Source organism: Hetaerina americana, unplaced genomic scaffold (genome assembly GCF_022747635.1).
Source record: "Hetaerina americana unplaced genomic scaffold, ioHetAmer1.1.p SCAF_3, whole genome shotgun sequence".
Lineage (NCBI taxonomy): Eukaryota > Metazoa > Arthropoda > Insecta > Odonata > Calopterygidae > Hetaerina > Hetaerina americana.
This window is the reverse complement of record NW_027286874.1, coordinates 10,155,667-10,175,165: the sequence shown is the minus strand read 5'-3', so window position 1 is coordinate 10,175,165 and position 19,499 is coordinate 10,155,667. Positions and strand designations below refer to the sequence as shown.

The following is a 19,499-nucleotide window of genomic DNA, read 5'->3' as shown; positions in this document are numbered from 1 at the left end:
AAATGAACATTTCGAGGGAAAGCAGATATATATCATAAATGTACGTTTAATTAGATTAACATTCAATTTCCCTAATTTAAATTACTCATGATATACTAACAACCATATGAGGAAAACATGCCGTAATTACCGTACGGTAGCTTCTTCAATTTTTAAGTTCAAATGTGATAATTAATGGATATTTAATTGATATTTCCTGTCTTTCGCTTGCTATCAATTTAAAATAGACCCTAAGTATAATTTGTGCACTCTAAGTACTAAACGAGTTAACTCAAGCATTACTTTATGCCACACTACGCAACCTTAATAAATTCGATTACAATTCGGACGAATATTGCCGTAATTTTCCTCCCGGTTACCACATTAAAATTATTAAGCACTGCTACTCTTAGGTGGTGGCTGCGACTTATTTTCGTCACACTCTAAATGAAACGCCCTAAATTTAAGTGGTATACCGTGCATTTCAACTAAAAATGCCCATCACCTAAGGTTATCAACCTTACCCCATCGCCGCCGGGCACGGTCGCGGCGAGGTATCGTTATCGCCTGCCAACCCAGAGGTCGTGGGTTCCATTCCCGCCAAGGTATTTCTCCACATAGATCTTGGGCGTTTATAATTGCCTTCTATGTTGTACTTGGGACTAAGTGGAAGAATCTCAATCTCACCCAAATAAAAAATGACGTAAAATTAATTAAAATAAAATGAATCAATCCGAGGATCCATACATACTTTATATTATAAGCTATTCTGTTACCTTCCCGCCTATTTTATACTGGTACATGTTAATAAATCAGCATCTATAAAAAATTGGGTTGTTGCGGTGACTGGTGCACGGTGGTGGCAGACATTTTCAGAGGTATCCTGACCCCTACTTGGTATGAAGTGCTTCAAGCACTTCGAGTGCTATGTGAACGTGCACGTCGTCCTTCGTATGGGACGATAAAATTTGGATCCCTTTGTGCCTTTCGTCGAAAGTCAGAAAATCTCGACGTCAAATTTCTCTCCGCCCTTTCCTCCTTTTCTGCACATTTGCTTTGTACTAAAATACCAATGCATCCCGTAAGGCACTTACGACCTCGGCTGACTGTAGCTTCCCAAAATAACTACTGCTACTTGTCATCGTACAACATATATTAAGGTTATCATTAACTGTTCACATTTAATCGACATTGTTAGAGTTTACATTACGCACAATCACATAAATTGGTAATTTGAGAGAAGATAATCTTGGAAAAAGAATATGATGGATGATTTAGTGTAAGTCACTGAACCAATACCCTAAAACCTGAAACTAAATCGGGATTTTTATTGCATAATGGAACAGATTTGATTATTTTGACAATGGGGGAAAAACCGTATGGGTACAACGAAAATACATCACTCAATGGATCCCCTCCCCCATCTCGCACATTCCAGCCACCATCTCTCTTTCCCCTACCCTCCCACTCCGCCCGCCACCTTCTTCGCCCCATTTCATTTCCCCATCTCAATCTACCCAGGAGTCCCCTATAACGCTCCACAATTAGACGTCGAGCCCCGGCAAGGGATCTCCTAAGATGCCTGGAATGCACGAGAGGAAAATGGGGCAAGCCCCGTGACCCTCGTCGACCAAAGGGCAAACCTTTGACAAAGGCAGTCTGGACAATTAATTGCCGGCGAAGGCATTAAGGCCTCCCGTCTCTCCTCACCGACAGTCAACTAGGAGTTCAAGAGCGTATTTATGAGCCCCTGTTTGCTATATTCTCTCTATGAAATAGCATTCAGAGCGAACACCAATGACAGCTCATGCATGCATGAACAAGAAGAAGTCTGCGACAATTTTTATGAATGGGCGTATATTAAAAAAAGTGTTTGAGGAGCATAAATCGAAGGAGAGTAGATATAAGTTCGATATAAAAAAAATGACGTGCAGATGTCCATCTTAAATGTCGTTTCGCTCGTACAGGAATCGAAGGCGACATATCTCTTTTATCAGACATCATTGTTTTATTATCAAGGAGGATAGTATCTTAATTTCGATCTTGGATCCTAATTTGTCGATTCGAGCTTCTCAGTTGATTATGCTTTAAATACAGATAGTGGGGTCATCCAATATTTGCATGGGTACCGAGGTGCGCGTGGGGGCGCTCCTGAATCGGGGGCAACTATTTGAAAATGTCTCCAAACCCACGTTCTTGCGAGGCGAATTCCAAAGGAGACCAAGCAAACCACACTTGAGCTACTACTAGATACTCGGATATAAGCATGAAATTCTGGCTAGCATTACCTTCCTCGGAATTTCTGGGCACAATTCCAAGAAAGAGCGGCTAATTCACCTAAAGGACTATTGAGATAACCAGCGTCCGAACTGAATCTGTCTATTCAAATATGCTGATGAAGATTTTATTACTTTGAATGAAAATATTGACATACTTTATGAGGATAAATCTTATTAAACGTTAAAAAATTGAAGGAATTGATGGGCAGTGCTTTTTACGTGGATGTGCAATGTTAAGATTACTATGGAGCGTACTACTATTTAGCCGCCAATGCCTCGTCATGGAAGGAAGTGTATGACCATAGATTAGATAGTTTTCAATGAGCAAAGAAAGAAGACTATTCGTAATATCAGAAGAGTTGACCATAATTTTACACCTGGCGTGAGGATTTAGAAAGTTTGAGGTCAAATGTAAAGAGGGCTAAGATGTTGATGGAAGAGACGTTGTGGAGTAGGATTACGTTAAAAGTCGCTGACGAACAGTAATAAGGAAAAAATAAGATACGAGGTAGGATACTCGTACATGAACACCAAGAAGAAAAGTAGAAAGAATGATAAATCTTATCCGTTAGTAATGGACGAAAATATTTCTGCCGGATCTCACATACAATGATGATACATACTCGTAATAGCTTAATACAGTTTATAAAGTGTAACTTGTAGCAAGTGAAAATGGTAAACAGATTTTCATTTCTGACTCATGCATTAACTTAACCAAAGCATTATGTGATTTAAGCAGTGGCAAACAGGCGAAAAAAGGTGATTTATTGACTTAATTTATTATTTATTGTTTCTAGCAATATGAATGGAAAATTAAGAAAAATATATAAAATAAAAAATATTAAAAAAGTAACAATTCTTCATCACAATTAACAAGGTCAAATATTTATTTTTTCTACAACACATGATGTATTGAGAACCTTTTCAAGAATAACAAATTCGAGAACTTCACAGGGTAAAAATAGCCCGACTATTTCGGACAACTTCTTTGAGTTCCAATGAATTCATATTTTCTGAACAATTTATGGATTCAATTTTTATTTACGTGTAGTCAGTGTATAAGATGGACTACGGTACAAATTAAGTTTTTAACCATTGTCTATTTTCAGCTGTCTCACGTAGAATTTTCTATGGTCAATCAATAAAGAATAGTTTCAATATTAGATTAAAAGTCTTTGAAAGAAAAGAAGGGGTATCCAAAATAAGGAATGTAAAAACGTAAAAATGCATACTCCATTACCGCCACTAAAATCCCGGACTCTAATTCCTATTCCCGGGGTGTCCACGTCCACCGTCAATCCGTCTGTCCATCTACATTTCGGGGCGGCAGCGAGTGCCATCCCCCCACCGCCGCGTGTCGACGAGTGCTTTCAATCCCGCACCGCTTCGTTTTGATTTTCCGCCGAGGGATGAAGCCCTACTTTCGGCCGACGTATCCAGGTGACGGGAAACGAATACCTTGTTTGAGTGACCCATAGGGAGAGCATATTTAAACGAGTCCACATTGAGGCTATTTTCTGCCTTCCACTCAAACAAGCAGAAAGGACAAACACGAAATAAAGGGGACGGGCACTCGGGTGTCCGGCGAGACGGTCGGTCACGTGAACTGCAGACCTGACAAGGACGAATTCTGCAATCGCGATTCGAATCCAGGGAGGGAGATGGAATGAAAGAGGCTTCCTTCTCCCCCTCTTTCGATCCCCCTCCCCCAGTGGCAGAATAAAAGGAAGAATGATGAGCGCGCTGAGCCCACGGAGACCATCCACCCAAACGAAACATTTCGAAAGAGCTGACTAGGCACGTCATTTTATGTCATTCCAACTTGCAGGGAACCGGGAAGGAAAATCCGAGAACGGGGTCGATGTTTTTAGCTGAACTTTCAAAGCAGGCACTACGATTAGACTGAGAAATTCGAAACCGCGCTTAAAAAGCGATGGAATTTCCAGTGATGAATTTTTTTACGGTCCAAAACACGAGGGGAATCCGTGAATCTTTCATTCTGTGGGGATGTACGTGTGCGAGTTATTCCCGGAATTTTGTAATATGTGCATGCGGAATGCTTAAAATAAAAATTCATTACGTAAAATGACAAAGAAACGGAAATGACGGAACTTCAATTTATTTTTGCTGTGAATCCCGAGTGTGCCGAACAGAGAAAGAATTCCTAGTATTTAGATATTAATGACTAGTCCGGTGGTGTGTCCACAGAATTTGGAATGCATAAAATTTGCATTATGTTCTTAGATTTAGCAACCTTCGTGCAACCTTCACCGAAGTTAAATAAAAACGCAGAAGCGAATGGATTAGTCATAGATTACGGATTGCAAACGTCTCCCTCGACCCGATCACAACCGTGCACGCGCCCAGTCCAGCAAAGTCTTCGATTGCTGTGAGGGTTGAGGTAGCGAAACCTCGCTCCTATAAACGGGAGAGAAATTCAAAGGAACCGAGGTATGTGAAACTACGGGATTCATCATTGCATTGAATTTCATCTCGCCAGAGCCTTCAAAACTGAAGATCAACAGAACGTAAAGGAAAAATGGCTCTTTGAGTGACGTAATAAAATAGAGAAAAAGACGAATAAGATTCCAGAGATCTGCTTGAAAATATAACCAAGAAAGGAAGATAAAATACATCTAAATCGAAAGAAGATTGGTGACCAAAATGTAAAAATATATGGCCAGTCATGCTACGGAACGGGAATATTCTGCAGGTCGGGAGCACTTGAAATCACCTTTGACGTTAATATAATTACGGACAAAGTGATATAACAGGATAATTCCCACCGACTGCTTATGGGATATGTTTCCCCATTAAAAGCACTCACAGATTACAATTCTAACAAAGGTCTACGAGTTGTTTATTCATTATCTACTCCCTTAAGTCAATCTCGACAGGGAATAAAACACGACAAGATATTAATAAATCATAAATTTTTAGAAAAAAACTCCTAATTTATGGAGTTCGTATTTGAGTAAAAAACATAAATATAGACGAATTAGGCAACCAAATTGGCGCACTACCTGATTAAAAATATCACGGTAAAAAATTTGCGATTAACTTTGAAAGAATACCGAAAGTAGGTTTTATAATTAAAGGGTCTTTTCCATCATGACATCCTTATACACTTTCTTTCTTTATTCAGACTATATATATATATATATATATATATATATATATATATATATATATATAACGATTGTACGGAAAAACTCACACGAGCGGCACAATAATGGGCTGACACAATATAACACAAATAGAGTAGAATAGCAACATTTAAAAGGATACTCACACGGTAAATTGTTCGAGCTTTCGACCCTCTCAGAGGCCTACTTATGGCCACATCGACGTTACCTCACTTCTATTCCCCATGCATAGAGTAGAATAGCAACATTTAAAAGGACACTCACACGGTAAATTGTTCGAGCTTTCGGCCCTCTCAGAGGCCTACTTATGGCCACCATCGACGTTACCTCACTTCTATTCCCCATGCAGAAGGTTTATCCTCCCTCCGGTATTATCTTTCTCTACGCCCCCTACCCCAGCGCCCCTCGACGGAATTTCTCCTCAATCTTGCCACTTTCGTCCTAACTAAAAATGCATTCGCTTTCCAAAATTGTTTTTACCTACAGACAAAAGGCACAGCGATGGAAACGAGGATGGCGTCATCATACGCCAATCTCTTCATGGGCCATCTCGAAGAGACTTTCCTGTCACAGCAACCCTTTCAACCTCTTTTCTGGGTCCGCTACATAGATGATATTTTTATTCTCTGGACACATGGCTCTGATGCTCTCAACAATTTCTTATCCGCCTTAAATTCATCTTTCACTGTTAAATTCACCTCTTCCATTTCAGACTCCACCATCACCTTTCTTGACACAGACATCTCACTTCAAAACAACAAATTCACTACTTCAGTACACATCAAAGACACTAACCATCAGCAATACCTACACCACACTAGCTGTCATCCTCAACACACGAAACGCTCGATTCCTAACTCTCTCTCTATCCGCGGACACCGAATTTGCAACACCACAGCCACTCTCAACAAATACCTTGACAATCTACATCTTGCACTACTCAAACGCGGTTACCCAGAAAAGTTACTACAAAATAAAATCCACCGCTCTTCCCGAGTAGTAGTAGTTTTTAGGGGAGGCGACCGACAGCTAAGGTCATTTGCGCCATAGAGGATGGACAGGAAAGGATGAAGGGTGGAGAGAAACCCGGCGTCGGCATTAGCCTACTCTTTACGAAAAGCGCCAAGGGATCCGCTGTTTAACGTCCCATCCGACGGACGGCGTACTCACTCAAAGTGCCCTCCACAAAGCACCTCAAGTAGGGATCGAGATACCTCTGAAAAATATTCAACACCGCCGGGATTTGAACCCACGCCCTCTGGGTGGGAAGCCAGTACGTTACCCCCGCACCATCTCGATCCCCACACCACACAATAACAAGCCCACATCTGACGCAGGACTCAACCTTGGCACCACCTTTTTCCCCGGATCACACAGACTGAAAACCCTCCTTAAAGAACTGTTTCCAATTTTACATGACAATGACGCGGCCTCATCCTTACTACCCAAATGCCTATCTATCGCATACAGACGACCCGCCAATCTCAAAAACCTTCTGAGATCCACCAACCCTTTGGCGCCCCCCCGTGACAAATTTCCCAATATTTCCCCAACTTGCAACCGCCCCCGATGTAAAACCTGTCCTCTTATTATGCCTACTCCCCTCTCCCTACATCCCCTCATTGCCCCCTCACCTCGTTCCCACGCTAATTGCCTCTCAAAAAATATTATTTATCTTTTATCATGCAAACATTGCACTGCCTTTTACATAGGCGAATGCATTACCCCCTTAGCCATCCGAATGAATAATCACCGGTACTCGTGCAATTCTGCCTCACTCTCTTCTTTTCCTATCCCTTCACACGCCAATTCCCACAACCTTTCATTCGACCAGTGTTTTGGTCTCAGCATCCTAGAATCCCTGCCTGATTCAGCCACCAATATAGAGGTGAGAACTCGTGAATCCGCCTACATATTAGCTTTCCGTTCTTTCAAAATTCCCACCCTTAACCGCCATCTTTAATTTCCCTCCCAGCATTCCCTCCACACCTCCCCTCCCCGCCCATACCTCTTTCCCCTCTCCTCAGCAACAGCATATTTTCTGTCTCTCTTGAAGAAGGCCTTTAAGAGGGCCGAAAGCTCGAACAATTTACCGTGTGAGTGTCCTTTTAATTGTTGCTTTTCTATTCTATTTGTGTTATATTGTGTCAGCCCATTATATACATATATATTATTTATTATTATTATTATTACTTCTATATCTTCAGATGAAGACGGATTGTTTCCGTCGAAATATCAAGAAATAACGTGTGAGTGTTCTTCTTTTTTTGTGTTCCTATATTGTGTGTTACTGTGTATTGTACTATCTCTATATATATATATATATATATATATATATATATATATATATAAATATATATATATATGTATATATATATGTATATATATATGTATATATATATATATATATATGTATATATGCTTTCGTAGACGTAACACGGAAGTGCCGAATAGTACAATACACAGTAACACACAATATAGAAACACAAAAAAAGAACACTCACACGTATTTTCTTGATATTTCGACGGAAACAATCCGTCTTCCTCTGAAGATATATAAGTAATGATTATCATTACTTCTATATCTTCAGAGGAAGACAGATTGTTTCCGTCGAAATATCAAGAAAATACGTGTGAGTGTTCTTTTTTTGTGTTTCTATATTGTGTGTTACTGTGTGTTGTTATATATATATATATATATATATATATATATATATATATATATATATGTATATATATATGTATATATATATATATGTATATATATACATGTATGTATATATATATATATATATATATATATGTATATATGTACACCTATATGATCATATATACACTCTAGTATGCATCGTTAATAGAAAAATTGTTTTTTTAGTATTAACCAAAGCGAAAACCACTCAATACAAATTTCAAAGACAAAATAGAGGACAAAATTCAACGTTACTATTACAGAAGTAATTGCTTTCCTTACCAAATAACTTAGAAAAACTGTCTAAATTTAATTTTCCTAAAAAGATGATAAAACACAGGTTCAAACATTTATAAAGCTCTTATGAATTCACAAAATCCAAGTAATGTTTAGCAAAGGAATTAAAAAAGATGGTATGCACGTAAATTCGAATGGGAATTTAGCATTTTCATCCTGAGTGGCACTGTAGGAAGTAAATATCAATAAACTAAGAGAAAATTCAAAAATAGTACCAAGAAGAAAAGCATCCTTTGATAACAAATATCCGAATCACTTTACTATCCATTCAAAGCTATCCATCAACATCAGTCCAAACTGAAGCTTAGTTCACCGCTACCCCTCATTCTTCTCAATTCAACTCGGATCAACTTAGGCCTTTGACGGAAGACCTTCTTTATTCCATCTCTATTCATAACGCCTACGCATATTTTTTTCCATAGGGCTCTTTCTTTAAATGTACTTCTAAAATTTCTCCCATTTACCAAATCTATACATTCGCTTCTGATGGCGATTTTTTCTTCTCCGACTCCCAGTTAACTATTTCTGTCCACTTCTCCAACATTGACACTAAGCTCGTAGGGTTTTAACGAGTTCTCCCATTCAAAGCTGGTCTTAATATGCATTAGGTTATGAAGCAATTATTATTTACCATTGAAATAGATCACATGAACGAAGGAAAATGCTAAAAAATGATTAAGGACTGCACACATCCCTGAAAGATGGAAAAACAAATTATAATCAGTAATTAAATATTAATAAATATTACAATAAATAAAGTCAAATATAATTGAAAATCAGTAATGTAAAATTCTGCTTTGTAATTTAAGATACCTAGTCGCCATAGCAATGCTACGCGTATTCTGTAAATACGCACTATACTTCTGCACCACCAGAAATGAATTACCTCTGAAAGCATACCAACTCCGCAAGAAGTGATTTAATTACGCTTCATTACTTTTAAGTCCATATTAATTTGCCACTTGCGCTTCCTTATATTCTTGATGTAGGAAGCCAATACAAATAAAAGCCCCTAGTTAGTATTCAACAGAACAATTTTTTAATAGGTAACGTATTCCCCACTTGCCGGCAATACTGGGGAATCTTACTATCTCCAAGCGGCACACTATTCAAGAATAAAAAATTAAATAGAGAGTAGAAATATTGAAGAGATTAATATATATATATATATATATATATATATATATATATATATATATATAAATATACAGACCCTCCCCGGACTACAACCTTGACGTGGTGGAAGGGCTTGTGCGTTCCGATGACCCCTAGAGCTGTGCTGGCGGGAGTAATAATTATTGCTCCTGGTAGGGTCACCCATGCCAGATAGGTCGAAGGTTAGGAGCCAGACGAAAGGTAGTCCACGCAGCGTCTGTTCCTCAGTGAGGCGGCTGCAATGGCGTCTGACCCCAGTGGGGCGGCCAGTAAGTGATGGTGTCACGTTAAAAACACTATTGAGGAAGGCAACGGGAAACCACCTCAATTATCATTCCCTAGAAAAATATGATGGACACTAGAGATATTTTGAGTCCTGGCAACCACGGGGCTCGGCCCAATCGGCCGTGTGTCGTGCCCGGCAGCGGGGGAGGCAAGGCTTCCGCGGTCGTCATCCCACGAAACCCTTGCAAGGGAAAACCAGCAGCAGCAGGACAGAAGACGCAGGAGAAGAAGACAAAATTAGTTAGAATAGGAACGTGGAATGTTAGGACAATGATGAGGAAAGGGAAATTGGAGAATGTTAAGCGAGAGATGGAAAGGGGAAATATAGATATTTTAGGTCTATGCGAGGTGAGATGGAAAGATAGCGGGGATTACTGGAGTGATAAGTATAGAATAATATACAGCGGTGGGGACGAGAGCCAACGAGGGGTTGCCATAGTATTAAATGAAGAGGTAGGAAGAAGCGTAGTCAACATAGAGCAGGTAACGGATAGAATACTACTAGTGGAGATAAAAGCAGAACCGACGAACTTAGTTATTATTCAGGTATACATGCCACCGAGCAACCATAAGGAAGAAGAGGTCGATAAGATATACGATCAGTTAGAGGACATGATCGCGTGTGTTCCTGCAGGGAAACATTTGATAGTGATGGGGGATTGGAATGCGACGGTAGGCGAAGGAAGAGATGGTGATGAGGTGGGCGACTACGGTTTGGGCACGAGGAATGACCGCGGGGAGAAAGCAGTTGAGTTCTGCAGGAGACAGGGGTTAGTCATCACCAACACTTGGTTTAGACACCACAAAAGACGCAGGTATACATGGAAAATGCCAGGTGACTCAGGAAGATATCAGCTAGATTATATCCTGGTTAGACACAGGTTTAGGAATAGTGTGATAAATTCCCACAGCTTTCCGGGAGCGGATGCGGACTCAGACCACAATTTAGTTGTTATGAAATGTAGCCTACGTTTCAAAAAGATAAGGCAGGGGCGGCGAGTTAGAAAATGGAATGTAGAAGAATTAAATGGGTTGAAAAGGAAGGAATACAAACAGGCGGTAGAGAAAATCATGGAGGATGGTAAAGGGCTTATTACTATCGAAGAAAAATGGGAAATGATCAAAAAAGGGTTGTCTAAAGCCGCAAAAGACACTATTGGAACCGTTAACGCTAAAAGGACTAGGAAACCATGGATCACGGATGAGATGATTACAAAGATGGATGAGCGGCGAAAATGGAAGAATATAAATACAGAATTAGGCAAAATGAAGTACAAAGAATTGAACAATAAATTGAGGCGGGCAACAAATAAGGCAAAAGACGCATGGTGGAAGACGCAGTGCGAGGATATGGAAAGTCTCCAGAGGAAGGGTGAAATCGGTGCGCTGTACAGCAAAGTTAAATCGTTATCGGGAAGTAAGAAAGGAAGAGCTATGCTAATAGTTAGAGATAAGGCGGGTAAGGTAATAGTTGACGCAGGAAAGATCCAAGAGAGATGGAAGGAGTATATAGAAGAACTGTATAGTAAAGAACTCAGACCAACACAGTTAGACATTGAAAAAGAAAATGACGTAGAGGAAGACAGCTTAGGTCCAGGCATACTAGACAATGAGATAGAAAGGGCATTAAGGGAGATGAAACTAAATAAGGCCGTGGGGGTAGATAATATTCCCGTGGAACTTTTAAAATGCTTAGGAAAATGTGGGAGGAAGAGGCTATATGGGCTGATCCGTAGCATTTATGAGGAGGGAATCTGGCCGGAAGACTTTGTGAGAGCAGTTTTAGTTCCGATTCCGAAAAAGGTAAAGGCCACGTCATGTGAGGACTATAGGACAATTAGTTTGATATCCCACGCAGCTAAAGTTGTTCTCAGGATCATAAACAAAAGGATAGAGAGTAGGGCAAATGATTACTTAGGGGATGATCAGTTTGGGTTTAGGAAGGGGAGAGGTACGCGTGATGCCAATGCAGTAATGAGATTATTAATCGAGAGGAATATAGAACACAACCAGGAGGTATTTGCCTGTTTCGTAGATTTCGAAAAAGCGTTTGATAGAGTGAATTGGGAAAAACTAATGAGTATATTGCAGAAAATAGGAATAGATTGGAGGGAAAGGAGGATAATCCGCAACCTGTACATGTCTCAGACTGCTCAGGTGCGGGTGGGAAACGGGGAATCAGGATTGGCAGTGTTAGGAAGGGGTGTAAGGCAGGGTTGCCCATTATCACCGTTGCTGTTCAACCTGTATGCAGAGGAAATGATCAATGAGGCATGGGAAGAACTAGAGGTAGGAATGAAAGTGGGCGGGGAATTCGTAAAATCAGTTAGGTTTGCTGATGACCAAGCTTTAGTTTGTCAGTCAGCCAAGAAGCTGCAAGCATTGCTGAGTGAATTGGAAATTCAGTGCGACAGGTATGGGATGAGAATCAACATTAATAAAACAAAGGTTATGCGATTTTCTAGAAAGAAAAAGGGCAAGCTTAACATTAAAATAGGAGGGCAAAAGCTAGAGCAGGTAGAACAGTTTACGTATCTCGGTAGTGTTTTGGACCAACACGGTCAAAGTAGTAGGGACGTAAGGAGAAGAATTGCGCTAGGCAAAGAGGCTTTCACGAGGAGGAGGGAGTTGATGACGGGGACTTTGAGTAAGGATGTTAAGAAAAGACTCGTAAAAACTTTGATATGGAGCGTAGCTATGTACGGCGCGGAAACGTGGTCATTGAAGCAGGAGGATAGACGTAGACTGGAGGCTTTTGAAATGTGGGTGTGGAGAAGAATGGAGAAGGTGAAATGGACAGAGAAGAAAACAAATGAGGAAGTACTTGGTATGGTGGGCGAAGAGAGGGGTTTGTTGGGAGCAATCCTATGGAGGCAGGAAAAGTGGATGAAGGGGGTGTTGACCGGCAGTGGGATGTTGAAGACTGTGATAGAGGGTAGAATGTTGGGCAAAAGAGGAAAGGGAAGGAACAGGATAGGGATGTTGGACGGGATGAAGGGCGGAAGAAAGTACTCAGAGATGAAGAGGGACCTGGTGTAGAGTAGAATTTAGGGTTGTGTTTTGTTAGTAGTCACAAAATATTTGTTTGGTAGTTGTGTCCATCGAAAAACCTACCTTAACCGGTAGATTACCTTAAAAAAATATATATATATAGAATTCTCCATGCTATTTCACTTGAAGACGCATTCGTGACAAATTCAAAAGCACATTTCCAGAGGGAAACAAAAAGAAGTTACGAATGGTTGCAACCTTATTTTAATTAGAGCAATGACTTTAATTCCATGACAACGCTAGAATACATAAAAACGCTTATTTCAGAATTCAAATAACCGTGCGGATGTCATTCATTCCGCTGAATGGAGTTCTCAAACAAAAATTTTTAAACTCCTCACAAGGATCCGGGGAGAAAAGAGAGAAAGCAAGCACACGCAGGTGAGATATAGATAGGCGAGGAGGCGGAGGGGAAGTGGGCGGACGTGGGACCACATGGGGTGGCGGGATCGTACACTACCCGCGCTCTCCTTATCTCTTCCGACAAAGAAGCCATCCGCTAACAAGAGCCCTTATACATATACCTTAGGCTGACTAACGGAGAGTCGGCTATAGAATCAAATAGAAGCAGCGGTGGAAGGAGGATGAGGAGCGCAAAGAAAAGGGGCTAGAGATTGATGTAACGTGTATAGAAGAGTGGTGCAGGGGGGTTGATCCGAGTAGAAGGAGGGTAAATGTATGCGTGTTTTTCTGCGCGAGAGTGTTAATATATATATATATATATATATATATATATATATATATATATATATATAAACATATACATGTATATATAAACATATATAAACATGTATGTACATATGTATAAGTGTATATGACATATATTTATTGAATTATATATATATACATATAATAATAATATACATATATATACATATAATATTTAAGTGCTACTAGTTTTCACTGATATAAAGAAGCGGGGAAAATTGAGACAGTGGTGGTTGAACAAAGTAGGAAAAGTTGGGCCTCAAAAGGAAAAGCAGATTGAATGGGGAGTGGGGTTAGGTGCAGAGTAGAAAGCCTGAAGAGTGTGGAGGGGGTTGGGTGGTGAAAAGGGTGGCGATACCTTACGAGGTTTCTCCACAAAGAGCGGAGGGGATGTGCGGGCAGGGAATCCGAAAACTGCCAGGTTGGCGGGCCTGCACGGATCGATGATGGCGGCTCCCGTCACGTGACCCCTCGGAATTTCCTCCCCCAAAAACCTTCCCCAGAAAGGAGAGGGATACCCAGAGCAGCGCGAACTCCTACCCTCCCTTGTTTTTTCCTCTTTACCCTTTTCCACTTTCCCTTCCTTCCTTTCGCTTTAATTCTTTCCTCGCAGTCTGTCTACCTCCTCTTCCTACCCCATCCACATTATCCGGCGTTGCATCCTCTGATGCACATCTGCATCACGCATTTTCAAATATTTTTACTCAAGAGATGCCATTAAAATAAAATTGACAGACAAATATACAGAAATTGACTATAAATTGAACCTTATGTACCCTTCCATGACCTTCATTTTGATTATTTATTTCAAATTTATACTTTGTTAATTTTAAGAGTTTCAAATTAGAAAGCATTATAAATTTCACACACCACTCCATTTGGTACTTGAAACAAATCACCATTTATTTCTAGCTTATTTTCCATCATTATACCAAATATTTCTTCTTAAAATGCTTAATATCAGATGTAAAGTACATCACGTTATTACTGGCCTCAAACTTCAAGTACGGGTTTAACCCTTCACTTTCATACATCTTTTCCGATGGTCTTTCCCACTTGAATTCCCAGCCCTCCTTTCTACTCTACTATCTACTCCACCCCCACATAAGAAAGCAGTATTTATAGTATACCCGCCCTTACCGTGTTTTCTCCGCACTAAAGCTTTGGGTGCACGTACAACTAATGGGGTTCAGAATATCCTCCCACTTTCACGTCCCGTCTCCACTCCCCGTACCCTTTCCTAAACTATTCCCACCCTCAACACTTTGATTTCCGATTTGGGAGTGGCAAGTACCACACTATGCATTTTGAAACCCCAGTCATACGTGAACAATCCATTCTTACGCTTTCCAATTGATTAGACGAAAGCCTGGATGGCAAAACTCCCTTCTTCCAAACTTCTTTTGGTTTAAACTCCTACTACACATCCAATTACCTTCCCTGGGATGTGGAATCCTATGACAGGCTTCCTGTCCCTTTCGAATCAAGACTCTTTAAATCTGAAGCCTGAAATTTCTTTTCATCCGTATCCTGTAACAAAACTTATATAGTGTGAACAAGAAATTTTTGCTATCACGCACTGAAAAGGTGCAAACCGGCTTAACATATAACGTGAATATGAAAAGTATTTATTCCTCTGCTTAACTAAATATTTCCAAGTTATTTTCGATAGATAAACACCTATTTCCGCGATTCTATAAAAAAGCTGCTAATAATATGAGAACAAATTAGTAACAAATATTACGATTTTTATAATTAATTAAGTAATGAACAAATAACCATGGGTCCAGTCCCAAATAACCAGGATTAAGATAGTTTTTCTTACAGAAAGAGTTTGTAATTTTTAAGCTATGAAATCTTTACAAATAAAATCTACAAAAATAAAACTCGGAGTGAGAGTTTGGAGGATGAAATGCTGGTATATTTATATAATAATGCTGCCATATTTCCTATTCCACAATTACTTAAACTTACCATTGAGCCAAACATTTCTTTTAGGGAAAATAGCCTGATGCACTTCAGTCTAAGACGAAAAAAAAATTGGCTACTGACTGCCCTAAGAAAATAATATAGAAACTCATAAAATTCTTTACCAATGTTTCTATTAAAACCCAACACATTATGATGATTAATTTTTGCTAGCAACTAATATCAATCTCTGCAAAGTTGACCAACAGGTATTGGGTTCGCCTAACGAATTCAGTCATGTAAACGAGGGTACAAAATGTTAATGAGCCTATTTAATCAGAATTAAGACGTCATTCCATTATATTTCGGCCACTAAATAAAATGCATTGCTTCAATGAAATTCAGTAACTCAACAATTAAGATTCTAAAATAATACCGGGTAGACCATGGAATAAAATGTATCAGGGATGAAACTATCCCATCTATTTTATTTATTTATCCTGATTTAACGACCAAATCGGGGAAAGATTGAGACTATGTAGTCCCTAACCTAACCCCTAAATAGTGCATTGAATTACAATTACAAACAAAGCCCTAGGTGGAGAGAAACCCACCTAGGCGGAAATCGAACCGGCAATGAGGACGCCACTCCGCCGCCACCGTGGCCGACGAAAAGTAAGCACTATGAAGCAGGAAAGCCCTTTCGTGTGCAAATTATTACTTCCTAAGAACGCACCCATTGAGGAGGAATAGGATAGAGGCGGAAAAGGGAATCCGAGCGCTCATCCAGTAGCATAGGCCGGACGGGAGGTCCAGTCTCTCGTGGACATGAAGTTGGCAGTTGGGCTATTTCTGAATATGCGGCTGACATTTGAGTGTAGTCTAGCAACGCAGGCGTCCAGTGTGACACGGTCCGGTGAAGGAGAGAAGGAAGTGGGTTCTAGATCAAAGAATATGTTCACATGGAGGCAGAGTTCGAGAATAAAGGCGAAGGAAAAAAATGTATTATTAGGGTTAAGTTCGTCGAAAAGACTGTTTTTGCTAACTCTGTTGAACCAGCTATTTCGAGTCGTCGCGGAATATTCAGCGTGGGAGAGAGAAGGGAGAATTTAGGTTCTGACTATTTGCTTGACTGACTCTAATGTTCTCTGCTAGAAGTGTTCGACGAAAGAGGGAGAGCACAGCTTCGCAGCCGATTCATTCACAGTCGGGGGGGCGTGGTCTACCCACAGAATTGAAAGAACAACTTCCTCGAAGATTCACTCTCGCAGCCACTTGAATTACGTGATTTGGTATTTTATATCAGAGGCTGCAGAGGAGCCAATGAGTCGGCTCTCGTAAGCTCGTTCTTACTGCCCAGAGAATGGATAACTTAACATGAAGCACCCGTCACAAAATGCCCGTTTTTCTTTCTTTGATCATTCCGTTTCTTCTATTTCCTTCCCCTTATTGCATCACCCCACAACCCTACCACAAATTTTTGAGCCATCGTAATAAGAGTTTACGACGTGTAATATGCAACTTTGAAATTATTTCCGGGTGCAAAGGGAAATTTATAATCAAATATTTTCTTCAATTTCCGCGGTAACACAGTTAATACCTTGATGCCAAGGAATTTTTACGCAATAATCAAGCTCAATTGGAGATAAAAATTAAATTAAAATAATTGAGTTTTACTTTCAAAAGCTTTATCTTATGGTGCATGCGTAATTTTAGGAAGACTGGCATAAGTATCTGCAAATGTAAAGGAAGAAATGGTTTCAAAGCAGGAAGTACGAGGGCTTTAGATATGACAATCTAATTGCGGAACGAAAGCAGCTCAGTGCATAAAGGGTTCGGATACTGTCCGAGAACCTGGTTCGTATCTGTTTGACGCATCTTAGCACACTAAGGTTCACCCAATCTGGAGCCAGTACACTAACTGACCCACCAATCTTATCATCACCTAGTGAAGAATCCTGTATGAACAATCCTGAGATACTTGAAATTTGGAATTGCCTTCCAAAAAAATAAAATTCCATTGAATTAGTCACTAAAATATCAAGTGACCTTTCATAGCCTCTCTACGCCAATTACAATTACAGCCCAAATTGAGCTGATTATATACATTATGTATAATTCGTTTTATTTACACCTGCAGACACAATAACATGAATGGAAAATCAATTTTCCATCAAATTCGTTCATTCATTTGAAGTAAAAGTTTTGAGGCACAGAAAAGCGTAACAAAAATAAATACACATCGGAAAATACCAACAAAGGAATAGCATAATCCATTAATAATACCTTGCGCACCATTGATCGTCAATTAATTGAAGACTGGATATATTCCGCAAAGATCTAAAACATCTATCTTATTGTTTCAATCTTATTATATACCTAGCACAAATAGAAATAAAATCAATGCATCGTAGTCTCTGCTGAAAAAGAAACAATAAAACAATCGACCAAATAAAAGGCAAGCTGTGTTAAATGGAAATCAAAGTAAAATAATTTGATAAGACAAACATCAAAGAACTATTTGAAGTAAATGTATTCATCAATCAACTAAGAAACTAAGTGAGTGAGAGAAACTAAGTACGTATTTACAAACGAAAACAAAACCACTATCAGAATTCTTCATAAAAATGTACATACGTGCGGTCCAACACTTCCGTTTCCTTGAATCTGGAAATAGGAAACAACAAATGCCCATGAATATCAGAATTCATTGCAATAGTTTAATTTTCAGTGCTGTTCCTCCGGTGGCATCGTAAGGTAAAGGTCAGGTTTGGGACCAATTTCGTAACGGTTTTAAGGTGGAAGGACGTTTTAAATAAAATGTAAAGTTTGGGAAAATATAGGATGATAAAAGAAGAAAGGAATATTTTTGTTACACCAAAGCGCCACAGAGAGTTAGACAACACTTGAAACCACAAGATACCATAAAAGCGTAAAAGTAAAAAGTCATAACAATAACCAATGAATAAGCAACTACTAAAAATAGTAACATTCAGGCACAAAAGCTAAATGCCTGATTTTGTCCGTATTAAATTAGAGAAATAATAATATAAGCAGATTAAACAACACTTCATAAATATATATTTGCATATTATTTAAGTGAAGAGTAGGTGAAATTTGTTTAACCAGAGAACCGAAGTTCCATCAACCACTTATAAGCAGAAAACTATTACCAAAATTGAGATTGAAAATACGAAATGGGAAATCTTATATACTATTAAGTACTGAATACCAAGGAAGCTTTGTGACAGTTCATTTGAAGTTTAATATTATTATGAACTGTATATTATAATAGCAGGCTGTTATACATTGAATTGAATATTGTAAAATAAATCGAGAACTTTAGTAATTTAAGGCAGATGTAATGATCTTAATAGTACACAAGTACCCCATTGATATTAATTTCAACACACACTAATTCTTTACACATAGCACCACAAAAAATATAACACTACTAGCTTTTCAGTTCGACAAATTAGTTAGAGACCCAAGAATATACCAAGAGCAAAATATTTTAAAATTTCATGGTCCACTGAAATTAGAAAGGGCGAACCATTACTTGAAATAAAGAAGCTTTTAAGAAGTTGATAGGCATCTACTACTACACCCAACACACAAGAAATACCAAATACAAAGCTTTCACCAATACAGAAAAAGACACAGAACTTGAAAGAAAAGAAGACCAGAGGCACCATAACCAGGACCCTAAAAGAAAAATGCTTAAAGAGAGCATTAACAAGAGGGCATTCTACCGTTTATTAAAATAATGAATATCGATTACGAAACATAATGTCGAATGATTATTAAAAGGATAAAAAAATGAGGAATCCGAAAAAAACGGGAGAAAATCAAAATTTAGTGTGCGCTGTAGATGATTAACTGTTCTAGTTTAGATGTAAGACTCCACGCTGTCGCAACAAGACATTCGATTGAAAACAGACTTTGATAATTCGCCAACCAAATCTTTATGTTGTGGTTTTAAAATATATGCACGCTGTTTTC

General features: G+C 39.2%; 1 protein-coding gene across 3 annotated transcripts in view; it reads right to left on the bottom strand.

The window, feature by feature from the left end:
* LOC139690897 (3',5'-cyclic-AMP phosphodiesterase-like) overlaps positions 1-19,499 on the bottom strand; it is an 843,102-nt gene that overhangs the window by 416,634 nt on the left and 406,969 nt on the right. For 2 of the 3 annotated variants that reach the window (XM_071588514.1, XM_071588516.1), the window contains exon 3: positions 18,135-18,164. The exons of the other annotated variant lie outside the window; for it this stretch is intronic. In XM_071588514.1, coding sequence (XP_071444615.1) covers positions 18,135-18,164 — 30 coding nt within the window. The remainder of the gene's footprint in view (positions 1-18,134; positions 18,165-19,499) is intronic. 3 annotated transcript variants of the gene reach the window in all.